At 42.4% G+C, this 24,224-nt stretch overlaps 1 protein-coding gene across 9 annotated transcripts in view; it reads left to right on the top strand.

The window, feature by feature from the left end:
* The window catches only part of DENND2B (DENN domain containing 2B), a 153,364-nt gene that overhangs the window by 74,276 nt on the left and 54,864 nt on the right, over positions 1 to 24,224 (top strand). For all 9 annotated transcript variants that reach the window (XR_005954877.1, XR_005954876.1, XR_005954875.1 and 6 more), the window contains 2 exons: positions 18,135 to 19,349; positions 23,113 to 23,249. Coding sequence is in view for 5 of the 9 variants with exons in the window: in XM_041464639.1 (XP_041320573.1) it covers positions 18,135 to 19,349; positions 23,113 to 23,249 (1,352 nt within the window). In the remaining 4 variants the exon portion in view is untranslated. The remainder of the gene's footprint in view (positions 1 to 18,134; positions 19,350 to 23,112; positions 23,250 to 24,224) is intronic.

The following is a 24,224-nucleotide window of genomic DNA, read 5'->3' as shown; positions in this document are numbered from 1 at the left end:
CAGCTTCTAGTTAGATCAAGAGATAGAATTGGAGAAGTGGACCCACTTCTGGATGCATCCTTTGGGCTTCCTCAAAGAGTTGATGGTGGGGAATTTTGCTATTCCATTTCTATTGCTGGCTGGCTTGTTTCACTTTAATTTTCAAATTCCATTCAGGAAGAATGCACTTGTCAGTCAAACCAATCACTTTTTCTTAGCTGGAAATTTTATCAATATCTCCCTCCCATTTGCAAAGGGTTCCTAAGAAAACACCCCAATAAACCCTAAAATTTTGATTAGATTTTGCTTCATAAAGCTTCAGATCAAGCTGACTTTATTATTACTTAGAGGCTACAGGAATGTAGTGAATTCCTTCCCATTGTAATTTAATTCTCATGATGCTTGGAATGCTTTGTTTTTATATGAAGAAAATCATACCTTATCATTAAAATTACCTTTTCTATTGAGGTTTATATTTGCCAAAACTACTGGAAACTAAAAAATTAGAAAGAGAAACAAACAAGTCTTTAAAAAACAGAGTTCTAGATGAGAGGTTACACTAAAGAGACCTTTTTAATGCAACTGTTGCAGTATGAAGACTACTTAGACTAACACTGCAATCCTTATTTGTCTAATCACTATATTTACAATAAAGTACTCAGGGGTACTAAGATCTGAAATAAACTTAAGTATTTTTATGGGAAATTATTACAAGAGTTTGATTTTGGAAATGTTTCTGGTAACTTTCTAGTGATTTTACTGCACTGAACTGTAGTGAATAGAAGCAATGAGGAAGACAGATGTTAAAACAGCCACAGGAGTCCCCACCTGTGCAGAGAATCAGAGCAAGTTTTATGTGAATTTGTTTTTTGGGTGGTGATAAGAAGTGAGACTTAAGTCCCCAGGGAGTAGGGCATAGTAGTCATGTGCATAACATTTTTACATCATAATGCCAATATTTCAGTTTTTCTGGAATGAAACTCTGTTGCTTTCTGGACCAGGGAGATGCTGACAATCTCACTGAAAAGACCACCAAAGATGCAAGTGATGAGCATTGCGAATGATTTTTCATGTTCTATGAATATGTGCCCATTTAGGAGATGTCTAAGACACTCATCTCTTGACACTTGAGCTCTTGAAAAGCCACCAGTGTGGGAGAACAATTTCTGTTCTATACCCTAATCAGTCTGGATTCAAATCAGTGGCTTAGAAATGAAAAGGTCTGTGTTGTCTTATCAGTTTCCTGCACTGTTTGGTTATCCTAAAAAGATATTTTCCACTTGTGCAGAACACAACATTAAAAGAAGACATAGCAGAATTTTTGGAGATTGAATTTGAAAGGAAGATCTGAATGTAATAAGACAGATAAAATATGTTTCTCCCCTGACTGGAAAAAAAAACCCAACCCATTTGCCTGGGAAAACAAAGCAAGAAGTACACAGACACAGCACCCTCACAGGCTTCATCCTCTAAATAACATAGTCACTATTCACCAGGCAGTATTGTGTGATGAAACTGGGAATTAGCTCAGTGCTTGAGTCAGTCTCCATACCGAGAATCACCTTCAGTCTTCACACTTGAGGAATGAACATTGACAGCAAATGGTCTTTAAAAGCAAAATAAACTCTAAGCATTTTTTTTTCATGCAGGAAAACAGGCTAAAAGCAAAACAAACTATAAGCATTTTTCTTCAAGCAGGAAAACAGGGGCTAATGGAAATACACAGGTAGCATCCATATTATTAAAATACATACCTGCAAAAATGCCCATAGCTCCTGGGAGACTTTTTTGAATTGTGACTTTTGTCACAATTCCCATCATGCACTCTGAAGTTACTTCCATTCTGGCCAGGTCCTGTGTATAGAACTGATAGTGTGTCACAAGGGAATGTCACGTTCCTATGGCATCAGGGAACCCTGGAGCTGTTGAGCAGCAGGCATCTGGTAGGATGGGTTTCAGTGCTGAAAGCATGACTAAATACAACCATTGTAACATGTATGATGTTCCTAATGACTAAACAACACCTAAAAAAATTGATTTATTAAGCCAATCCATCAATTTCTATTGTAGTCAACGGGAGTGTTAGTTCCTGTAAGAGCCTGCCTGCTTTTTTTTAGAGCTTAAATATCCAGTTTGTTATTAACCAGATATGGATGCTCTGAGCAAAATTTTCATATGTTGCTCCTGAAGCTCTTTGTTAAAACACTATTTTTATAAAGGAAATACTTTATGATTATCATAATAATGATGAGCTTTATTGCCAATATGTGTTAGTATTTTATTGTGGGGGAGCTGTGGGAAATTGCTGAAGTAAATGAGAAGTATTAATTTGTTTTCCTCTCTCCTTAGCTATAGAAAGTGTTAGGTCTTTAAAACGGGGTCACTTCAACATAGGTGATCCACAATACTGTGGCTGTAGAGCAAGTATGTTTTTGACAAACTATTAACAGCAGCTAATAGATGGCAATGGTATTTTTCATTTTGAATTCCTAGGATAAGCCCATCATGCATCACAATTTCTTAAAAGCAAGCTTTTTCCAGGTAACAACATAACTATTTAGCTGTAAAAGCAGAATTCATTGCAGTGGCAGTAGCACAGAAAGGCTTTGTGATTTGAATTCTGCTAGTTAGAAACTCAGAAGGTTCTTTTAACAGCTAATGCTGGCAGGCAGGTGGGCTGCTGGTACAGGGGACTTCAGTACAGGGATGGGCAGTGATGGTGACACTCAGGTGTGGGCAGTATTGGTTAATCCTCCTGTTGCCACAGCGTGGATGTCTCCAGCTGACTCACCTGTTTTATTCTGCAGTGGGACACTCACCCTGACTCACCCTGGCAGCTGGGGCCAGAAGAGGAGCTGTCAGCCCACATAATCTAACAAATACCCAGCGATGACACTGCTCCCACACCAGACTGCTGCCCCCTCCATTTGTGCTGGGGTGGGAAGCCACTTTATGTCAACACAGGCAGAGGGGAGATGGCAGACAGCCTGTGGCCATTTGTTGGCAAGGACCTGAAAGTGTTTGAATGTGGATTTTTAACCTCTCCCTTTCCTGTCAAACAGTACTGTCACCCATGTGGGCTTCAAGATAGGGGCTGAGCCTGGCAGGCTTGCTGTGTCTGTGTGTGTGTGGTTTGGTCCCTGACACTGCTTCTATGATTTCTTTAGCATCAGGAAGCTGGATTGCCTCACTTTAGAGCTTCAGGAATGAATTGCAAACTGTTGCTTCCTGTAACTTTAAAATAAAAACTCAATTTTTGTGGGCTACCAAGAGCAAACTTCTGGCTTGCCAGATTTCCCACACACCGGTGCCTTCAAAGCCAACACGTGAGACTGCAGAGAGAGGCTTTGCTCCTGTTTTGTTAAACATTAACAGCAGTTTCCTCCCCTTAAGCACACAAAGGGACAGAGGTTTGACAAACCCTCTCAGTGTGTCATTTGCTGCTTGACAAGTGAAGCAGGCAGTGTTCAGAGGCTATGGCAAAGCATGGACTGAGAATTCCTGCATCTCCATTCTGCATCTTTCCAGGAGGGAAGAGCTTCTGAGTAAGTCTGGGTGAAGTGATGGCAGTAGCGGGCAGCTGTGTGCTTGTCAGAGGCACGAGACGGGAAACAACACGGCAGAAGGGAAGAGCATGAAGTGCCACAGCACTGAATCCCTTAGTGGCCTTTCCCACAACCAATTTTGCAGGAGGTGAACTGTGTGAACAGGCAGGAACTCAACACCAACCTTCTGCTTGCTGAAAGTAGCTATAGCAGTAGCTTTAATCTCCAGAGTTTGCAGTTCTGGTGTAGGAGAAGCGACTGTGGGACTAAAACTTATTTTTAGAGCTCTTCTCTTCCCTTCCTCCCTCTGCCTCTCTTGTTCTCAGGCAGAACCTCATCTCTCTAAGGCTAAATGACTGTTTGTCTATTTGATGAGATTCCTTTTTATCCCCTTTAATTCTTAAAGGTGATTTTTAAGTTATGCAGTGGTGTACATATCCATGCTAAGCTGAACTTGTTTTTATTGTATAGAAAGATTTTTATTGTATTAGAGAGAGACCATAGTTATTTATATTTAGGCTGAATATGCCTTACACTGACTGTACTTTTCTAACTGCTGAGATTAAACACAGCATTAAATGAGGTACTGCTGGCACATTTTGTGTGTTGTGTTGGTTTTGATGCCTGGTTTCAGGTTTTGGGTTTTTGTGCCATCTTTTTTTTTTTAGTGTACTTTCTGTGAAATGTGCTTTCTTGGCTATGAGACAACTTGCCTTTTTTTTTTTTTTTTTTCCCATTAAATAAAGAGCATAAATCACAGGCTTGTGCTTTTCAGGAGAAAAAAAAATCAGTATTATGAGTCCAACTCTGTGAGGTTCTGAGGAATGCAATTTAGGGTCAGAATCTGGACTTGAATTTACTGCTTCAAATATTCATTATTTGAGACCCCATGGGTTACTGGAATGAGTTTGTTGTTTCTGTTGTAGCCTGTATGGAGCAAATACTTTCAGAGCTGATGAGCTTATAGATGTTGCCTGTTGATTTTTCTTGCTGCTTTATACACAGATGGTTGTATTGTCTCAGTTGCACCATAGCATTTTTATTTTCTGGTTGCTTTGCCTGGTGCCACCTATGTGGCTTCCTGTAGGGACAAGAAACTTAGTTTTGTCCTGGAAGGAAAGGATGTGTGACAGGAGAAATGTCTTCTTGCTTTTAGTTGCTCTAACTTAATGTTTAGTTGCCCTAAACTGAACAAAACTTGCAGTTTACAGTGCAGCATTTCTGTTGCAGGGCAGTGGCCACAAAATATTTTCATCATTAGGGTTATACTGCATCATAAGAAGTAAAAAGTGAAGTGAAATGTTAATATATGGTGGCAAGCTCCCTAGAGAACCTAGTGTAAAACTAAATCCACAGTTTTATAAGAAGCCAAGGTCTTGTGAGAATCAACAGCTTATAAAGGATATATAAATCCCCCAACTATTACTCTGATTCCAAATTTAGGCTTCAAATCCCACAGCTCTTGTAGGTGTGGTGCTGAAATCTGGTCTGGGAGGCTCATTTCAGCTGAATGAGTAATGGACACGTTTAAGTTACCCTTGATCACAGTGAACAAAGTCGTGGGGAGTGTCTTTCCTGGCCTAACTCTGCTCCTGTTGACAGTTATGGGCAGCAAAAGGCAGAGAGAAGCCAATGTCTGAATCTTTTGGAAAGTTTCCTTTAGATCATGTTTCTGAATGTTGGTGTGCACAGTGCTCCAGCACTGGCTGATTGTTCATTTGTTAATATGCAGTGAAATGGAGTTAGGGCCAGATGTAGCCCTCAGTTCAGTTAAATTTGACCTTGTCTGGACTCTTAGGTAAATAAGTATGATAGCAACAAGTATTGAAAATCACAGCTTCGCTTTTTTCTTTTGCCTTTTTTCCCCTTTTTTTCTTATTTTCTTTCTTTTTTTTTTTTTTTTTTAAAGTTTATGTGTATGTGCCAACAGATTGGAGAATAAATAGATCAAAGAGTTTTTCAAAGCTCTGTTCAACTAAGGAAAACCCCCAACAACTTTTGGCTGGCCAATTTTTTCATATGATGCTCAGTTGTGGGTATGCCCAACACATTTCCTCATTTTCCTGGCTTGTTTAGCTAAAAGTAGAGTGAAGCACACTGCAACAGTCAGATGTAGTAACCTAATTTAATTTTCAGTGCAAGTGTTATTTAGACATTTAAACATACTTCAACTGAGACTTTGTTTTTCACAAGTGTGCATTTGCACCAGATCAATGCCTTAAATCTTCGTGCACTAACTTTTGCATCAGTTTGGATCTGTAGCAACTTCCCCTTAGCAACATTTGATTTGTGCTAACATAAGCCAGAAGAAAATCAAACACTGGTTAATAGATTTTTAACGGAAGTGAATGAAAAGAAATTCCCTCATAAATTCAAGTCAAGTATATAACTTCTTAATCTGTACAAAGCCATTGTACTGGCCAAGGCCAATCCCATCAGCGACGATGGCAGCGCCTCCAGGATGACGTATTTAAGAAGTGAAAAAAGTTACTGTGCAGGAGCTATTGCAGCCAAAGAGGAGAGGAGTGAGAGTATGTGAAAGGAACAGCCCTGCATGCACCAAGGTCAGTGCAGAAGGAGGGGGAGGAGGTGTTCCAGGCACTGGAGCTGAGATTCCCCTGCAGCCCATGGTGAGGCAGCTGTGCTCCCGCAGCCCATGGAAGACCACGGGGATGCAGAGATCCACCTGCAGCCAGTGGAGGAGCCCATGCCAGAGCAGGTGGATGCCTGAAGGAGGCTGTGACCCCATGGGAAGCCTGTGCTGGAGCAGGCTCCTGGCAGGACCTGTGGACCCGTGGAAAGAGGAGCCCACTGTGGAGAAGGATTGCTGGCAGGACCTGTGATCTTGGGGTGGACCATACTGGATCAGCCTGTTGCTGAAGGACTGCACCCTGTGGAAGGGACTCACCCGGGGCAGTTAATGAAGAGCTACAGCCATGGCAAGGACCCACCCTGGAGAAGTTTCTGGAGATCTGTCTCCCGTGGGAGACACCACATGCCGGAGAGAAGGAAGACTGTAACTGTCTCCCATGGGAGAGACCCCGCGCCAGAGCAGGGGAGAAGTGTCTCCATTGGGAGCAACCCTATTCCAGAACAGGGGAAAAATGTTCCTGTCTCCAGTGGGAGAAATCCCATTCCAGAGCAGGGGAAAAATATTCCTGTCTCCAGTGGGAGCAATCTCATTCTGCAGCAGGGGAAAAATGCTCCTGTCTGCATTAGGAGCAACCCCATTCCAGAGCAGGGGAAACATGTGCCTCTCTCCTGTGGGAGTAACTCCATTCCAGAGCAAGGGAAAAATGTTCCTGTCTTCATTGGGAGCTACCCCATTCCAGAGCAAGGGAAAAATGCTCCTGTCTCCAGTGGGAGCAACCCTATTCTGCAGCAGGGAAAAAATGTGCCTGTCTCCAGTGGGAGAGATGCCATTCCAGAGCAAGAGAAGAGTGTAACTCTCTCCATTGGGGGCGATCCCATGTCAGAGCAAGGGAAGATTATAACTGTCTCCAGTGGGAGCGACCCCAGTCCGGAGCAAGGGAAGAGTGCAGTAAGTGTCTCCAGTGAGAGTGATCCCATTCTGGAGCAGGGGAAAGGTGTGACTATCTCCAGTGGGATTGACCACATTCTGGTGCAGGGAGAGAATGTGAATGTCTCCAGTGGGAGAGACCCTATGGCTGAACACGGGAAGAATGCAATAACTGTCTCCAGGGGAAGTGATCCCATTCCAGAACAGGACAAGAGTGTGACTGTCTCCAGTGGGATCGACCCCATTCCAGAGCAAGGGAAGAGTGCAACAACTGTCTCCAGTGAGAGTGACCCCACTCCAGAGCAGGGGAAGAGTGTGAAGAGTCCTCTCCACAAGGAAGAAGGAGCAGCACAAATGCCGTGTGAGGAGCCCACCACAGCTCCCGTTCCCCATGGCGCTGAGCTGCTGCGGGAAAAGAGGTAGAGAAAATCAGGAGTGAAGTTGAGCTCAGGAAGAAAAGAGAGGGGTGGGGGAAAGGTGTTTTAAAGATTTGGGTATATTTCTCATGATGGTACTCAGATTTGATTGATAATTGATAATTTTTCCCCCAAATGGTGTGATGGTAATTGGTAAGGAATATCTTCCTGTCCTTATCTCAACCCATGAGCTTTTTGTTACATTTTCTGTCCCCTGTCCAGCTCAGGAGAGGGAGTGACAGAGCAGCTTTGGTGGGCACCTAGCACCCAGCCACATTTATGCACAATGGCATGTGTACCAAGGGTCATGTTTGTCATAATAGCTGGAATGTATTTTGCATTCCATAAGGTCAGAGCGACTGAAGAAAATTATGATAAGAGAGGCCAGGGGTATAAACTTTGAAATCTTTCCTCCTTCAGATACAGGATGCAACCTCTGCAGATGAGACACGTTGTATACTCAATTAATAGGTTTCCGTTTCTTCCTTGCTTTGGCATCTCCATGAGTCATCTTTTATTTATCAACTACTCTCTGGCCTTTCTGCTGCTCCAGGTGCCAAAAAAAAAAAAAAAATACTGCATCTGATTTATTTCTTTCAGTTGTTTATATAAAAGAGAAATATTGTGTATGTGTGAGAGATATTACTATGCTCCTGTCCAGAGTCTGTTATGAATGTTGGGCTACTTAGAAAATAAAAAAAATGTAACTTTTGGTAGGAAAACTGTTTTGCCTATCCTCAAAGGTTGCAATGTGTATGTGTGAGTGACAGACGAGTTTAGAGGTGCAATTGTATAACTGTGTGACTGGAAAGTTCACAGAGGATGGTAATAGCATTTATTGTGTTGGAAAAATAGTCCAAGTCTGAGGCACAGAGATCTTTGGTGATTGAAGCAGATGGAAATCCACTCTTCTAAGGGACATAAGAGAGAAGGCAAAACTTATAAGATGAAGTTCAAGATGAAGAACAAGGGCACATTTCTCAGCTGTGTAATTCTTTGTACAAAAAATGTCCTTCAGGGAACAGATAAGATTTCCTGCCATGCAGTGTGCTGGTTTTATGCCAGTGCTTCAGCTTTCTGCTTACAGAGGAAAGTTGCAGCAAGTTGAACTGAGTTGTTAGAGTTGTCTTGCCAACAGGATGGCACCCAGCTGCTGGTCAGACATGAGTCAGCCCCTCAGAGGCCTGAGCGCTCTTTAGGCAGCGTTTGAGATAATCAGAATTAGTTCTTCTTTTCCCCTGCCTCAGATGGCCCATATGACTTGTGACCTCCCTGCCCAGTGCATGAGCTCCAGGTGCCCAGCAGTGAGGCAGGCTGGGGCTGATAGGCTGTGTTTAGACAGGGTGATGTTGAGGCTGTTCTGCATTCACAGAGATTGTGCAGGAGATTCTATTCTGCTGGTATTTTAAATTTTATTTTATTTTGTTTTGCTTTGCTTTTTATTTTCTCTGCAGTTCAGTAACTCCAGAAACAACACAGATATTCTCAGACCTTTTAAAGCCTTGTAGTATTATCCTATGTGACATATTGTATTTTCTCCAGGTATTTTGGGCTTCAGACTTGAGGGACTGTGATATTGGTAGTTGAAATGATGACAGAAATTAAGAATGCCTGTTTCATAGCAGACAGATGGACAACGGCTTTTGGTTTTATAACCTGCTCTTCTGGGATGCCTTCTTACTGTGTTAAATAATCTAATTTGCAAAACTGGACAAAGGAAAGTTCTACACTGGCAGTACAGTGGGGACCACAACTAAGCTGGTGGAACTGGAAGGAAAATGTGGATACTGGTAGGAAAGGCAAATAAAATATTTTATATTTATTCTGAAACAAACTCCTCTGAGTAGATGACATTAAGAAAGTTTGTAGAAGATGGGAGTTCTGAATTCTTATTATTTTTCTGTCCCTGTTGGACAGTTATACTTGAATCTATTTGAGGTTTTTCATGGCCTAGCAGCTGATTTATATGTGAAGCAGGGAAAGCAGATTTGTCTCTATTCTGGATTAGTGAGCAGCCAGAATTTAAGACTTTTTGACTTCCTGTTCAGATCTTTTCTCTGTGGATATAGAGTATTTCAGTATAGAGTGACCTTGTGAGGTTTTCTGACTTGTCAGGGCAGAAAAGGGATGAGCCTATTTCCCAACAACTTTCCAAACCCAAAATTCAGATTTGGAGGTTGCCAAACCCAGAATGCCCTCAGATATCTTGAAAACTGAGCGTCACAATTTACAAAAATAATTTTTAATTCTTCCCAAATTGCATTTGTGTGAGCACAGAAAACTTGGAAAGCTTTGTCAGAATTAGTTCCACAGAGTTTGTTGCTTTGATATTGCAGGACAAATGAGCAAGCCTGTTGAAAAAAATCACCTGTGCTTTGAAAAAGCAAAGTTGAGAGCCTCTGTGTGCACTGGGATTTTTAACAGTCAGCATGTTCAGACATGCTGGTAAAGAACAAGTTTCAAGGAAAGGCATTTCTTAAATAGACAAATGAAGGTTTGTGCTTTCTGCCTGGTTTAAGAAAAAAATGCCATCTCTTGCTGCATTGCCACTCCCTCTCCTGCAAAACTCCCAAGATCTTAAGATATCAGGTAAGACTAAATCATACTGAGCCAATTCCAGAACAATAACTATAGTGGAGCTGTAACAATGGAAATATCTCTTGCATAAATTATTATTCAGAACATGTTATGGGAAAAGACTAACTCAAAGGAAGGCTTCCCTTTTTCAACTTTGAATCATATTTTTTGAGGAGAAAGTGAGAGATGGTCCCATGAAACCAGCACAGTGTACTTGGGTGGAAAAGAGAGAATGGCTTACTCTGATACTTCTGTTCTTGCATTTTGATTTTACCACAGTCAGCTTCTGATGCCTGTGATGGAAATTACAGACTTGTTGATATTCTTTGCCTTGGATAATTATTTGTGTCTGAACAAAGGAGGTGAAAAAGGCTTAAAGGGGGAATTTTTTGAAGACCATCCTGCCATTGCCTTGTAACAGCACAGAAGACAGCCATAATCTGGAGTGGCAGGGAATCTAACCTTCTGAGTCTAGATAATTTCACAATTTCCTGTTATCTTCTTCCCCCTCACTTGGCAAAGACACCTAGTGCATGCTGACTGATGGCATTTTATTTTACAGTCATTCCTCATGGTCAGATTAGTCTTGCTGTCTTGGCTTTATGGATCCAGGCTAATTCAAGTATTTAGGATCTGACTCATCAACTTTGATTTCTTTGCCCTTGTTTTGTACAGTGGTAGAGCATAGTTGCCACTTCATGTAATTTACTTTGGCAGAATGACTCCTGCATTTCCCTGATGTAAATCAGATCTTTTTGCTTCTGAGCCATAAAAACACAGTTGAGCTGCAGTCAGCTGTGATTGTGTGTACTTCTCTTCATGAACCAACTGCAAAGACCCAGAGCTCTGAGGGGGTTGGGGGGATGTTAAACACAGGAATTCACCACAGCACCCCTGCAAATCCACCCCACAATTGGTATTATTGACTCAGTACTTCTTGGGAGCACAGGCACTGCGGCTTTTAAAAACCACACACAGAGCTTGATTTTTTTTTTTTTTTCTGTTTCACAGTCCTATCAATCTAGGGTTTTAAAAACCACACCCAGAGCTTGATTTTTTTTTTTTTTTTTTGTTTCACAGTCCTATCAATCTGTAGCTCATTCTGATATGGTTTCAGTTTTTATTTAAATGGAAAGTATCAAAACTCCTTGTGGAAAAAAATTCAGAAGTACAAACACCAAAATAATTGGTGTTTCTATTTTTGTTCTATTTTTAAACATTTTGTGATTTGTCTTCTACTTTGATTTTACTGCTCATTCTCTCCAAATGCTTGGACTTTTCCAACCCAGCACAAGTTTACGAGAGTGAGCCTATTTCAAACAATCTTATAATGCACACTCACTTCTCAGTTGAGAAAGTACAACTTTTTGTCTTATTTTTGTCACAATCCCAAAGTCAACAATAACAGGGGGATGTTATCTGGAATGCAGATTTTTGGGGATTTTTAGCCAGACTCGTGGTGAGAACTCAAAGATTATAAAGGGTCTAGTGCAAGAGACTTTGTTCTGCTACTACGTACCTCACTTTCTTTTCCAAGAGAGAGGCAAGATATGACAAGTTGCACCACTTGTTCCAGCACCAAGCTGAATCAGCTCAAAAATCACCTTACTGCTGTGTGCCCAGCACTTGAGTGTGAAAAGTTCACCTCCTTTATTCACCATAAACTCTTATTTAGATTTAAGATAATTAAATACAATCTGTAATTATCTACTAGAGTTATGTAGAAAATTAAAATGCTGTGTGCTGTGAGAGTGCAGAATATATTATAATAGAAGGGTTTACTGCCAAATGAGAGCGGATTTAAATTCAGTAGTGCAGGAGGTCCCAATGTTTGGTCTTAATGTTCCCATAATCCCTAGTTACAAGAAGCAACAATAATGTAGGTTTTGAAGTCCTTTTCTGCTCCTGGAACAATTAATACACTGAAAGACTCAATTTATAGTCTTTGATAGAGTATACAAGGCAGCTGTCCAAGCCTAGATGACTGCTTGTATTTGAAAAGAAAAAGTCAGAACTCAAAGGTTCATCAATGCAGAGGATCCTCAGGGGCCACCTCAACTAAGTAGCAAAGGTTAGATTCTTAGATTTCAGATCATCTGTTCTGTTGATGGTTGTACATTTTACCCTCAGGCTAACCCAGTTAGACCAGCCTGACTCCCTGCATTTGTCCCCTGCTTACCCCAGCCATGCCTGGCTGAGTGTTTACAGCAGTCACTGTCACTGCCTGTCTGTCCCCTCAGGTGAGAATGTAGCTAGGGGTGAGGAAAGGAAAGGAAATGGCAAATTCTCACAAGGAAATAATGCTGAATCCATGCTTCTCTGTGAAATGACGCGTTCTGTAACTCATCTCAAACTGCAGCCACACCACTGACTGCTGCTGTTTGACAGCTAAAAGTGAACGTCTCACAGTCCTTTGGAGGAAAGCATAGAGGAAATTTATTACTAATTCTTGTATAGAAAGAGGGAATTTTAGGAGGTGTCCCTCATCATTGCTTCTATCAAAGTCCTTATGGTTTTTACTCTGCCTTTTTACACCTGAAGAGGCCTGGGAGATTGCTGTACTGCAGGGGTGTGTTCAGTTTCTTTTTGTGCAAAAGTATTGATTCCTACTGGGAGCTTTCCCAAGAATGTCTGACAAAGGCAGAAGAGTTTGTGTTCTGTTTGCTCTGTGATTTTTTGTCAGCACTGCCCTTGGTGGGGTGTGAAACTGTATTCGTTTCCAGGAGCTGTGGTTACTGAACCTCTGCAAAAGCACTTGTTCTGTCCAGGTCACAGAATGAATGGGACATAAACACCAGGTCTAATTTGAACTTCTGTTGGTCTCTACATGTTTTCTCTCCTCTGCCTGCTTTGTCAAATCAAGTGGAAGTTTGATATAAATGAATATCATAGTGAGCCATTACATCTGCTCTCAGCAGCAGTACATCAAAATGTGCATGGTACAGTGAATGGTTCCAACTAGCAGGTGAGCAGGGTGTGCTTCCCTCTCACTTTGCCTGGCTCTGGGAAGGATGAATTCCAGGATCTGCACTCAGAGTGGCTGGCAGTTGGTAGCTGAACATTCCTTAGCATTCTCTTACAAATTTCCAGAGAATTTCAAAGTTACATCCTCATTTACCTGTCAGGGCAGCTTTAGTGTATGTATTAAACATGACTTTTGCAGCCTTTGCAAAGAGAAATTTCTGTTGCTTTTGTTTCAGATCTCTTTAAATATTGGCTAGAGCAACAAGAAGTCTCTAGTGCTGGCCAAATCTACTCATTCCCAAACTCACAATCCTATGGTCACAGCTGATGCTGATGTTACTGCTACCCTCAAACAGGTTAGGTTGTCCTGATGAAATGGCACAATGCCCTGAGAAGAACTAGGAATGACAAAAAAAGCCCCTAAATAAAATACTTAGAAAGCATATTTTTTCTAACAAAAGTGGGGAGAAAGTCCTGAGGAGTAAAGCCAGTGCTGGGATTCTTTGCAGCCAACATCAGTGTCACTGGGAAATGATGGGAGCTCATCAACAGGAGCCTGGAAAACCCAGTACCTCTTTGTCATCATGTTCCTTGTTCTTTTTTCAGTAAATAGGCTCCCATGCATGAGCATGTTGAAGTGGGAAATTCCCTAGATCAGAGAGACAAAATTTCTCCTATTCTGTGTGTGTCAGTTTAAGAAGAGCAGATGGGTTTTGCAAAACTGAAAATTGCTGAGTGGCTTCTTCCAGCTTGCCTTTCCTCAGGACAGAATGATCTGTGGGATCACTCCTGACACTTCAGGAAATCTAAAACAGCACTGCAGAGTCTGAGCTGCTTAGTTCAGAGGTCAGAACAGGGCAGTGAGAGTTGGGAGTCCTGTAACTCTTTCAAGGAAAGTCTCTTAAGCACCCTCCAGTCACTGTTAAAGCCTGAAATGCAACCTAAGATTTTTCTTAGTGCATATAAAGTGTATACTGGATCTTGGATGCAAATGCCTCAATAAATGCACACTCTGATTATCCACCCATACTCTGATTTCCAAGACACAAACCCAGCTCTAGAGCTGCCCTTCTGGCTGCCTCCTGATGTTAAAAGTTACTCATGAAATTGTGGGAATTTTCTGCACCCACTGCTCCTCTTTTCTGGAGTTGATGTTTGGCATTGGAAGCAGGAAGGAGCTGTGCTTCTGCTCAACTGGATCAAAAGGCCAAGCACCCCAGTTTTAAATACTAATTTTGTATTGCTCACTTTCAGAGTGGTTTCTAGGAATTAAATTTTTCCTTTTCTACAAACAGACAAATGTTAGCACCCACATTTTGCAGAAAGAAGATTGGTGTCTTGTCCAAAATGGAAGACTTTTTGACTTTTGGGTCAGTTAGAGGGTGAGAACTCGGGCACTTTTGGCACCAAGAATGAGCCCCTCTCCATCCCTACAGATTTTCAGTACAAGTCAGCCTTGCTAAAAGGCAGGAACTCAGTTTTTTTTTTCATATTTTGCCTTGTCATGAGTAGGTTGCAAATTATCTTAAAGGAAGTGTGTCTGTTCCCTTCTTGGTGGAGCTGCAGCTCCACTGTTATCCACATGTGTTCACTGGACCTGGTGAAAGGAGATGCCTTTACTAGAGAAAACAATAGAATATACGAATATTTGAGAGCAGCCCTCAAGAATGACAGTTTTTGTAAATTAGAATTTTTTTTCTACGTTTGGGTGAGAAAGAGAGAAACTGAAGAGACTGAATCAGAATGTGAAGATCAGTTGTATCTACAGTTCACAATCCTACAGAGCATGACTGATATTATCAGTTTCACCCTACTGTGGGCAACTGCTGATTTCTCAAGGAACGAATCACAACGGCAAAGCTGAGCACCTGGAAAGCACCTCTTGGATTCTGTCTGCTCTCCTTGGTGAGCAGCAATGAGTCCCAGCAGAAAGGTGCTTCCAGGACGTGTCACCTGTTTAGAGGACATTGTGGGCTGCTTGGCAGCCTTTGAGGGTGCAGTGCACACCTGACTTTCCAGGGGTTTGGGCACCGCACACCTAGGGCTGTGTGTTGGAGGAATGTCCTTAGGGAATCAGAGCAACTTATAATGGTGTCTTTTGTGAAATGCTGACATCCTCAAAGAAATAACCCTTGCCCAGAACGAAGGTGTTAGTCAAGGGAAGTTGTTAAGAAAGCTAAACTTGATTCCATAATCTCTACTTAGGCTGTTTATAGATGATATTTGGAAAGTTTATGTAATGATATGCATTGTAAGGTGCTGCACCATATCATTCTGTGTGTAGAAAACTTCAATTAAAGGCATTTTGCTCCACAATCTTTTTGTGGAAGGTTGCAAGTTTCCTAATTATTCATCTCTGTCCAGACTGGTTTTAAAGTCTGTGGAGCTATTGTGCCTTGCAGTGGAAGTAAGTTTCTTGGGCAAGAACCATTTTATTATCTACTGATCAGCTTTTGGATTTGGTTTTTTTTTTTTTTTTTTTTTTCCCCATTCTGTTACTTGCTAGCATCCTTTAGAGAATGCATGCTGAAACCTCTGGACCAAAGCTCTGTTCCTCTTTGTTGTTGAATAAGTCCTATAGATTCTCTCTGAATTACTCAAATTTAGAGTGTAATGCAGTGTAAAACAGAATCTATTTCTTAACTGAGGTAACCCAAGTCTTTGAGGGCAAACTCCTGCAGAAGGCCTGTGGCTCTGCAGCCCCAGTCTAGCACAGTGGAAGTGACTGGGAGTTTTGTAACTGAATTTGGGGGTTTCAAGATGAAGCCTTAATTGCAGTTACCTTACTGGGAACCTGGGGTTTAAAATAATGGCTCATAGCTCTTACAAAGAAATGTTTTGCAACTTCTTCAGGTTATACAAACCATAATTTTCCCCTTTTACTCTTTCCCTGATGAATCACCAAACCTTTCCCTGACAGTGGAAATAGCTGAAAAGATATTTCTTAGATGGTAAGGAGATGAAGGTCTATGCCTACAGTATTTCCTGTGCAGTGTGTCAAAGGCAGAGAGAGGTGTCTGATTATCTGACTGTTGGCACACTCTTCACCTCTGCTGTCCCATTTTACTGACCTTACCCCTGTCATTTTATGTTTTATTCCTGCTATTGCCAGTACAGATTAGAGTCTAATAAGCAAGTTGTAACATGCCAAACCATTCACAGGGCCTTTTCTGTCCCTATCCTGTAGCTGAATCCTGACAGTGGATTTAGCCAACATGCAGCTTCTGAGGCTGCAGTGGAGGCTGTATTCTTTTGACATGAAATACACTTCCACTGGGCAATGCCTGTTTCCTTGAGAGAAATGACAGTGTAGCTCTGGGATGGGTCTGCACAACATGAAAGAATTAGGAGAGCATGATCTCAAATCTAAGATAAGGCAGTGTTACGAATAATAGAAAAATTTCGCTTTGTGGTATCAGCCTGAGAAACTGAGATGAGACAGGCTGAAATAATGAAGGATCAGGGTGTCCCACCAAGCCTGAGGAGGCTGATTTAGCTTTCATCTTCAGGCACTATAAGGGTATGTTGGCCAAGGTAATTCCAGGTAATCCACTACAAACTGAGCAGCAACAGCCAGCCAAAACCACCCATCATCTGTCACCTGCTTTTGATCTTCTCAGTTCTCTTAAGACACCTTCTGCAGCTGTATAGAATGGCAGGAAATTCAACTTCTAGGATGCAAAGAGCATATTCTGGCATGCATCCTTTCTTGTCCCGCTTTAGGCAGTTGTTGTGGGAGTGTTTGCCATCATCTTTGACATGAGATCTCTTTTCCTACAGGCATGTTTATCTTTCAAAACAGTAAAGAAATAAAAGTCACCAAGCAGTGTAATTTCTGTGACAAATAGACTTGCTTGTTCTCAGGCCTCTGAAAAAAAGAGATCATTTCCCTTTTGTGATAATTTGATTATTGTATTTTTCTGACTTTTTTTGTGATATTTTAGAGCTTTGTGAAGTATCTGCTGTAGGAAAGTGGGATGAAATCTGATAATATGGTTTGGGGCTGCATTTGAAGGAAAAGAAAATATTTCCTGTGTCAAAGTAAATTTTTCAGAAACCACCCCAGTGCTCTGGATTTTTTTTTTTTTGATTAATGCACAGAAATTGGCACTTCTGCTGTAGGTATTGGCTGACTGTTGGGAAAAAAACAATATAGCATCAGAAATCTTCTGAATCTCTACTCCCTTTGCTGTAGTGCAGACATTTGCTCCCCTAATTTCTTTTGGGCAAGCAGTTCTTTCATTTGGATCTTGCCTGTGTACAGAACAGTTGATAAAAACCAGCTTGTTGTCCACAGTCTTCACACAGCATAAACTTAATAGTGTATTCAAGGCATTACTTATGGGTCTTTCCTCTTTTTCCTGAACTGTTTGGAACAGAAAGGAGTTAATGTTAAAAGAGATGTGATTATTTCTGCTATGATTTGTAAGTATGGATTTTGGCAGGGTGGCAAACCCTGTTTTTTGACACAATTTTGGCTTAATTTCCTTACTGCTGGCTCACCATGATGAGCCGAATGATTAATGTGTTAATTTTCTTGTGTCTTTTTGTTCTTAAAAGTCCTTGCATCAATGTACAAAACTCCCGTAACAATAGCTGATTTTGCAAACCATGGCTAGAATTTGTTCCAAGGGTTTTTTTCAGGGTAACACTTGAGATCTTTCTATGTTGTTTATATTCTTCAACACACAGTGTGAGCTGATCAATGTGTTTTCTCAGTGTGTAATATTCTTTTGATAAGAAATTACTTCTATTTGATAAGGGGAATTTAATCTGTTGGCCACAGCACCAGATCAAAGATGAACCAGGTCTACTCATCTGCAGGGTGTAGATGCTTTCAAGGCAGAGGTTTGCTATGAGAATCTCAGCTGGCTTCAAGTTCAGGAAACTTGGAAAAGCATGGGGTAAAAGAGAGGTGAGAAAACTTGTTTTGGGTGTGCCAAGTGTCCTGCTCATGGCCCATCGCCAGTTAAAGGCTGCCACCTCCCACCCCACCTCTGTGGCTGAATGGTCACTGGTGTCTCAGTGATGCTTTGGGGGGTCTTGCAGTGTGGAGACCTGCAGCCACAAGAAAGTTGGCAAATAACTCCAGTTTCCCCAAGGCCTTGATTTTTCCTTTCTTTCTGTTTCCAGGTGCCAGTCAGCCACTCCGCCACCCCTGCTGTCCCCTCAAAGAAGCCCTGCCTACCCCCTCAGTGACAGCGAGGACTCCTCCCGCTCCACTGGGCTCTCCAGAGTCTCCAGCTCCAGGCTGTGCCTCAAGGAGTGGAACAGCCGCGCGTCTACGCTGCGCAGCACCTCCACGAGCCCATCGGACACCGAGTCACTGAGCCGCCCCCTCAAAGCCATCAGTGTGGGCGCTCTGGATAAAAGGCTCTCCGTGTTCAAGGCTGACCAAAAGGAGAGTCCAAATGAGGCTCAAGATGGGGAAGCTGTAGGGAGCCATCCACTCACCCGGAGCACTCTGTCCTTGGGCACTGCCACCAAATTGAGGACCCTCTCCACCAGCAGGGTGAGCGTGCGCTCGCAGGCGCTGGACATCAGGCAGAAGATCACAGAATGGGAGTGCCGCCGGGAGCTGTCCCCCAGGGCCAGCGTGTGCATGGACAAGAGGGATGCTGGGGAGAGGTCAGGCAGTGAGAGCTGCCCCAGTGTGCTGACCTCTCCCTGCAGTGACAAGACATTTGATTTCAAAGGGCTCAGAAGAATGAGCCGAACATTTTCCGAGTGCTCGTACCCAGAAACAGAGGAGGAGGAACTGCTGGACAGGGATTCCTGCCATCGGTTTGAAAAGAGACCAGGCAGGAGTGAACCTCCTTCTGCCACTTTCCTGAAGAGCCATGTGAGGAAAGAGTCCTCTGCTGTGCTCAACAGAATCCAGAAGATCGAGCAGGCACTGAAGGAGCAGTCGGGCAGAGGCCTCCCCCAGTTACCAAGTAGCTGCTACAGTGTTGACAAAGGGAGGAAAAAGTCTGGGACTCCGACTACTGTGGAGGGACTGAGCGAAACCCTGAGCGAGAGCAAAGGCGGGGGTGTTATTTTGGGGAGCGAACCAGAAACACTTCCTGAGGCTGAGAAAAGCAGTAAAATAAAACAGGGCGTCACTGTGAACTCAGCGGGCCCCAGAGCGCTCCTGGAAAGCGCGCCTAACAGTGCCGTGAATCCCGTCCCCAAGCCCAAACGCACCTTTGAGTACGAGGCAGACAAGTCCCACAAGAGCAAACCAAGCAATGGCCTACCTCTATCTCCCACCCCTGCCGCTCCTCCTCCCCTGCCATCCACTCCCGCGCCCCCCGTCACCAGAAGGCAGAAGAAGGAGTCGCGCTTTCACCGAAAATCCCAGAACAGGTAAAAGCCGAGGAAACGCGCTCGGTTCTCCAAATCAATAAATAAGTGGGCTATGTTTTTGCAGTAGCAGTATTTTAATTTCTCCCTCTAATGCAGTGCTTTTGATGTAAGAAAATCTAGGAATTGCATGCAAGACGTGTTTTTTTTCTGCTGGTCTGCGCTGATGGAATGCACTGGTACAATACCTTTGAATGCCTTCAGTTTTGGAGTTCTAGAATCTGCATCCCTTGATCCCCCAAAAAAGCTCTAGGTTAGGTGTGCTAAAGGTTATCTAATTCATTCTGGCATAAATGCTCTTATTTGTGATTTTTAATGGACCATAATTTCATTTTTGTCTATATGGGACCACAGCTGATCCCTCACATTCTTTTCTTCCTGTAAAATGTACCTGTAGAGGTTTTCTTTTTCCACAGTTCATTACTATAGCAGTTTGTCAGTCTTATGCAATATTTCATTCAGTTATTGAATTCAAGTAATAATTTTATTCAAACCATTATCAGCAGCTGTAGAGGATTAATGCTGAGAGAACTGTTTTATCACAGAAAGTTCTCTATGTCTTCCTGATTTAATGATGGGGAGAGGGTACAGCTACATTTCCCCAGCAATTTGTGGAGCTTGGCTTGTTTTAATCATGTGATTCCTCTTGAGTTTTAGACATGGTAAAACTCATTCTGCTCATTGCTTGGAGAATTGTAGGCACAGTTGCTGCTAAGCATTCAAATTGCAGCATTTTTAACGAGTTCAACTATCTGTGCATGTGTATGATGCACACCCTCCCTTGATACTTAGTGATGAGATTTGCAAGGAACTGCTAAACAGCATCTCAGATGCACACTATCCCTTCAGATTCTGCTGCTTGATGTTGGCTCAGTTATTAAAAGTTTAAAAGTTACTGTTGGCTCAGTTATTAAAAGTTTTTTAGCACAACCTCACCTGAATTATACTGGGACAAGAAGAGAAGAGGAGCCTTCAGGTTCTGTCCTTTTCTCTCAGGAGACACCCGCTTCTGAAAGATCAAACAGCTCTGCTGAGGCAGGTTGTTTCTTTCAGAAAGGTGTGGGGGGATGTGGAAAATCAAGCTCTGATCAGCAGTGCTAATCTTTTAGTCGTGGCAATAATCTCAAAGGAAGTAAATCTAGTTTTTAAGGAAAATTTGTGAAATAAAGCTGCCCTCAGTTTCTTCAGCATAGCATTTGCAATGTGCAGAAGACAATTTTTAAATGTGCTGGTGTAAATGATAGCCTTTATCATCAGAAAATGGGCAAGTCATCTAAGAACCACAGTATATTATCACAGTGAGTTTTTGAGATGAAGTTTTGAAGCTCCTTTCCAGAAGAGGTATAATTCTGCTTGCACCTCCTTTTCTGCAGATTCAGTCTCTTGTCAGAGCAGAGTTAGACAACAGCACAGTTCAGCCAAGGAGCTTCAGGCCTGGGTTAGGGCTAGGGGAAACAAGCCTTCTAAAAAGCATTATTTATCAATTTAAGTTGTAGAATATAAATTGTAGGATTAACAGGGTTGTCATGTGTATTTGATAATTTTTGCAAATCAGTCTGACATTTTACTGACATTTATAACAGCTTTACCCACTGTACTTTAATGATTTCTCTGGACACATCCCTTCTTAATCATGATCCAAATAAGATCAAATCAACCTCCCAAAAAATCTCAGTTTTGCTGGCTGACTTCAATGCTGAGTGTAAATCCTTTATAAAAATCTTAATTTTATTGTCTTTGCTACTGTTCTTCCTTCAGTTACAGAAAGGATTGACAAGATTTACGAAGCACTAAAGACCATACAAGTAATTTAAGAATGACAGTATTTGGTTGATAGTAATTACTGAAATCTCAGCACCTAAGCTGTTCTTATTTTGAGAACAGACATAACTCATTGTGCCTGCAGCTTGTAGCTGTGTGTTTCAGACTTAATATACACATGGTTTGCACTCACTGCAATGTCATGAAAATGGACTGAGGGTATTTATTTTCCCAATACTTTGGTTGAAAGCACTGCTTTGATTTTTGGTGGCTAATTCAACGCTCTGGTAACAGGGAGGAAGTCTCTCATGTTTGCCTGCTAGCAGAAAGCCAGGCTGGATCTGGAGAACCTGGTGCCAAGAGTAGCTTTAACATTTCAGAGTGGTGTGAGCTGGGTGTTCCCCCACAGCTGGAAATCCTCTGGCACACACACAGTGCAGCAGAGGAGTGCCACAGGATAGACTTGGGACACATGGACCACAGCTGAGTGTTGGTCCACAAAGCCATTCCTGTCATCCTACACAGTGTCACCACATCACAGGGCTGAAATCTTTGGGAGCTGGGTATTTAACTACTTTAGAAAGTCTCATTTCATACACAGCTGTGCCTTCAGTGTGTCAGCATCCTTTGTACTGTGAGTAGCTGTGGAGGAGCAGGTGTCTGGATCTGACATGCACAGATTGTTTCTGCCACAGTCCTGATGTGAATAACTTGGATCTGGATATTCTGAAGATTAGGGAAAGGAGAGAGAGGAGGCTCTTAAGCCTGATTCCAGCTGTAAGCCTGATCCAGCAGACAAACAGAAAATGTTCTTCTCAAATGCAGCGTTCTGTGCCACAGTCACTGTGTTACCTGTAGGGATGCTCAAGCCAATTCACAGGCCAAAGTGTCTCATGAGGCTCTGTCACTGCCACATGGACATGCTGTAACATATGCTCCACTCCAAAAAAAAAGGGGGTTGATAGCAAGATGATTTATTGTTAATCTAGGTTGGGGCTCACCAGCATAGTGCACACAAGCCTTGCAGCACCATGGGATTATTTATGCTCTGACCTGAGCCTTTTCTGAGGCTCTGACCTGAGTTTTTCTCACTGCTTCATCCTCAAGCAGTAAATCAATCCTATGAATGCCAGCCCCTGTGCTGCTGTCACTGCAATCATGGGCCTCCCACCTTGAGGGTAGTTACTGCCCCAGAGAAGAAGGCCTGGGTGAGCTGGAGAGTGGGAAGACCTTGGGAGAAAACCCCAAGAACTCTCTAGAACTGCTCAGCAGCCCTGGGGCAGGTGTAGGTGGGAGGAGGTGAATCACCCTGGGTGGGAGACAAATGGTTCATCTGACCCAGCTGGTCCTCACCCTCCTGCCAGAAAGGCCAAACCTTCAGCTCCTGAGCATCACCCCAAGCTTCTCACACACCTCAGAGAGAACGAATTTCCTCAGTGCTTTCTCCTTTGCTGCCAGTGCTTGGCATGGGGCGTGCGAGGGATGTGGATGACTACACTTGGCTCTCCCTTTGGCATTTGTGCACCGAGCTCTGCACGGGAACATATCCAAAGGTTCAAGACATGTGAGTGGTGTCAGACTAAGGGCTTCATCTCCCAGAGCAACCAGTGCAGGAATGCTTTTCAGAGACTGTGTCTTTATTTAGGACAGAGGGCCATGTGTTTCTGGGGCCTCTGGAAAGAGCAAAATAATTTCTAATCTGAGGACTGTGCTGCTAACTTATTCTGTAAACTTGGAAAAACAGAACGTATTTTCTTGGTATTTTCTTCCTATCTGCATAATGGGCATAACAATACTTCCAACTTCATAAAATTGTCATAGATGGCTCTACTAGAGACTGCTGTGAGCACAGGACTTAGCGTTCACTAAAAGCTAGCCCTTAAAGCATGATGTGAGATTTTTAAAAAAATTATAGTTAATTTTATTTCTTAACATGCAAATAATCATCTAAATGTTTTAATGAATTTGCATTCTTGTTACTAATTATTATTGTTGTAAACTTTAGAAAATCCTTTGAGTTTGAGGATGCCTCAAGCCTGCAATCCCTGTACCCTCCCTCCCCGACTGAAAATGGAACCGAGAGCCAGCATAAATTTGGATCCAAGAGCACTTTAGAAGAAAATGCCTACGAAGACATTGTAGGTAAGAAGCTTCTGCAGAACATGGGCTCACAGCAGGATGTTGAGTGGCTGTGGGCAGGCCACAGGATTGCTGCACTGGATTGCTGAACACATGCCCCGTGCAGGAACGTTCAGTGCTGTCAGTAGAGAGAGATTAAGTGGAGGCTAAATGGGTTTGATCCCTCAGTGCAAATGTAGCTCTTGGGCTGCATGCAGGAAGTCTTGATTCTTTCAGACTTCACTGGGTAGTATTGGAAACAGACTGTTTCGTCAGCTTTTGCCAATGCTTTTCAAGAACCAAATCATTCTTTTTATCGAGGCCTTGGCTTGAAGCCTTGAGTGGTGTAAAAATGTAAAGAACAGGACTCAAGACAGTGTTTACAGAACTATCCAATAGCAAGATTAACCTCAGAGGCCTTGTGTGGTCAGCTGAGCTTTCCAGGACTCCGGTGTGGACTGCCCCAAAGCAGTTGTTTGTAGCACTGTTCCTGGTCTCCTCCAAGTCCCAGTTCCTGGTTAAAGAGGAATTAATTTCCTTTAGCTATACACCATCGGGAATGCACAACAAAAAACACTGTTTTCATTAAGCTTCATAAGAAAAACATGTTTCTTTTGGTCTTAGAAGGAAATGTATGGCTTATGCATACATTCTTTTAACATCTAAAAAAAGTTGTTATAATTACTGAAAATTGGGCAGCCCTTCAGAGCACAGATTTTCCACACAAGTGATGAATATCTGCATTGTTTTTAACTCCTTCAGTGTTATATTATTACAACAGATACAAAGGGGGACTTCATTTTACTTTGGACAATGAATCTTTATATAATGAAAGCTGGAGGGCTACCAAGACAGTCTGGGACCCTAGAGCACACATCCTCTGAAGTGACACTGACAAGCTGGGCCTGTGTAGTCTGGTAAAAGACGCACTCTAATGGTGCTTACAAATGTTTGAGGGGCAAACAAAGACAATAGAAAAAAACTATTCTTGGTCATATC

The sequence above is a fragment of the Pyrgilauda ruficollis genome, unplaced genomic scaffold (assembly GCF_017590135.1).
Source record: "Pyrgilauda ruficollis isolate IOZ18807 unplaced genomic scaffold, ASM1759013v1 scaffold182, whole genome shotgun sequence".
Lineage (NCBI taxonomy): Eukaryota > Metazoa > Chordata > Aves > Passeriformes > Passeridae > Pyrgilauda > Pyrgilauda ruficollis.
Note: the sequence above shows the minus strand (reverse complement) of the source record. Positions and strands in the feature narration are given on the sequence as shown.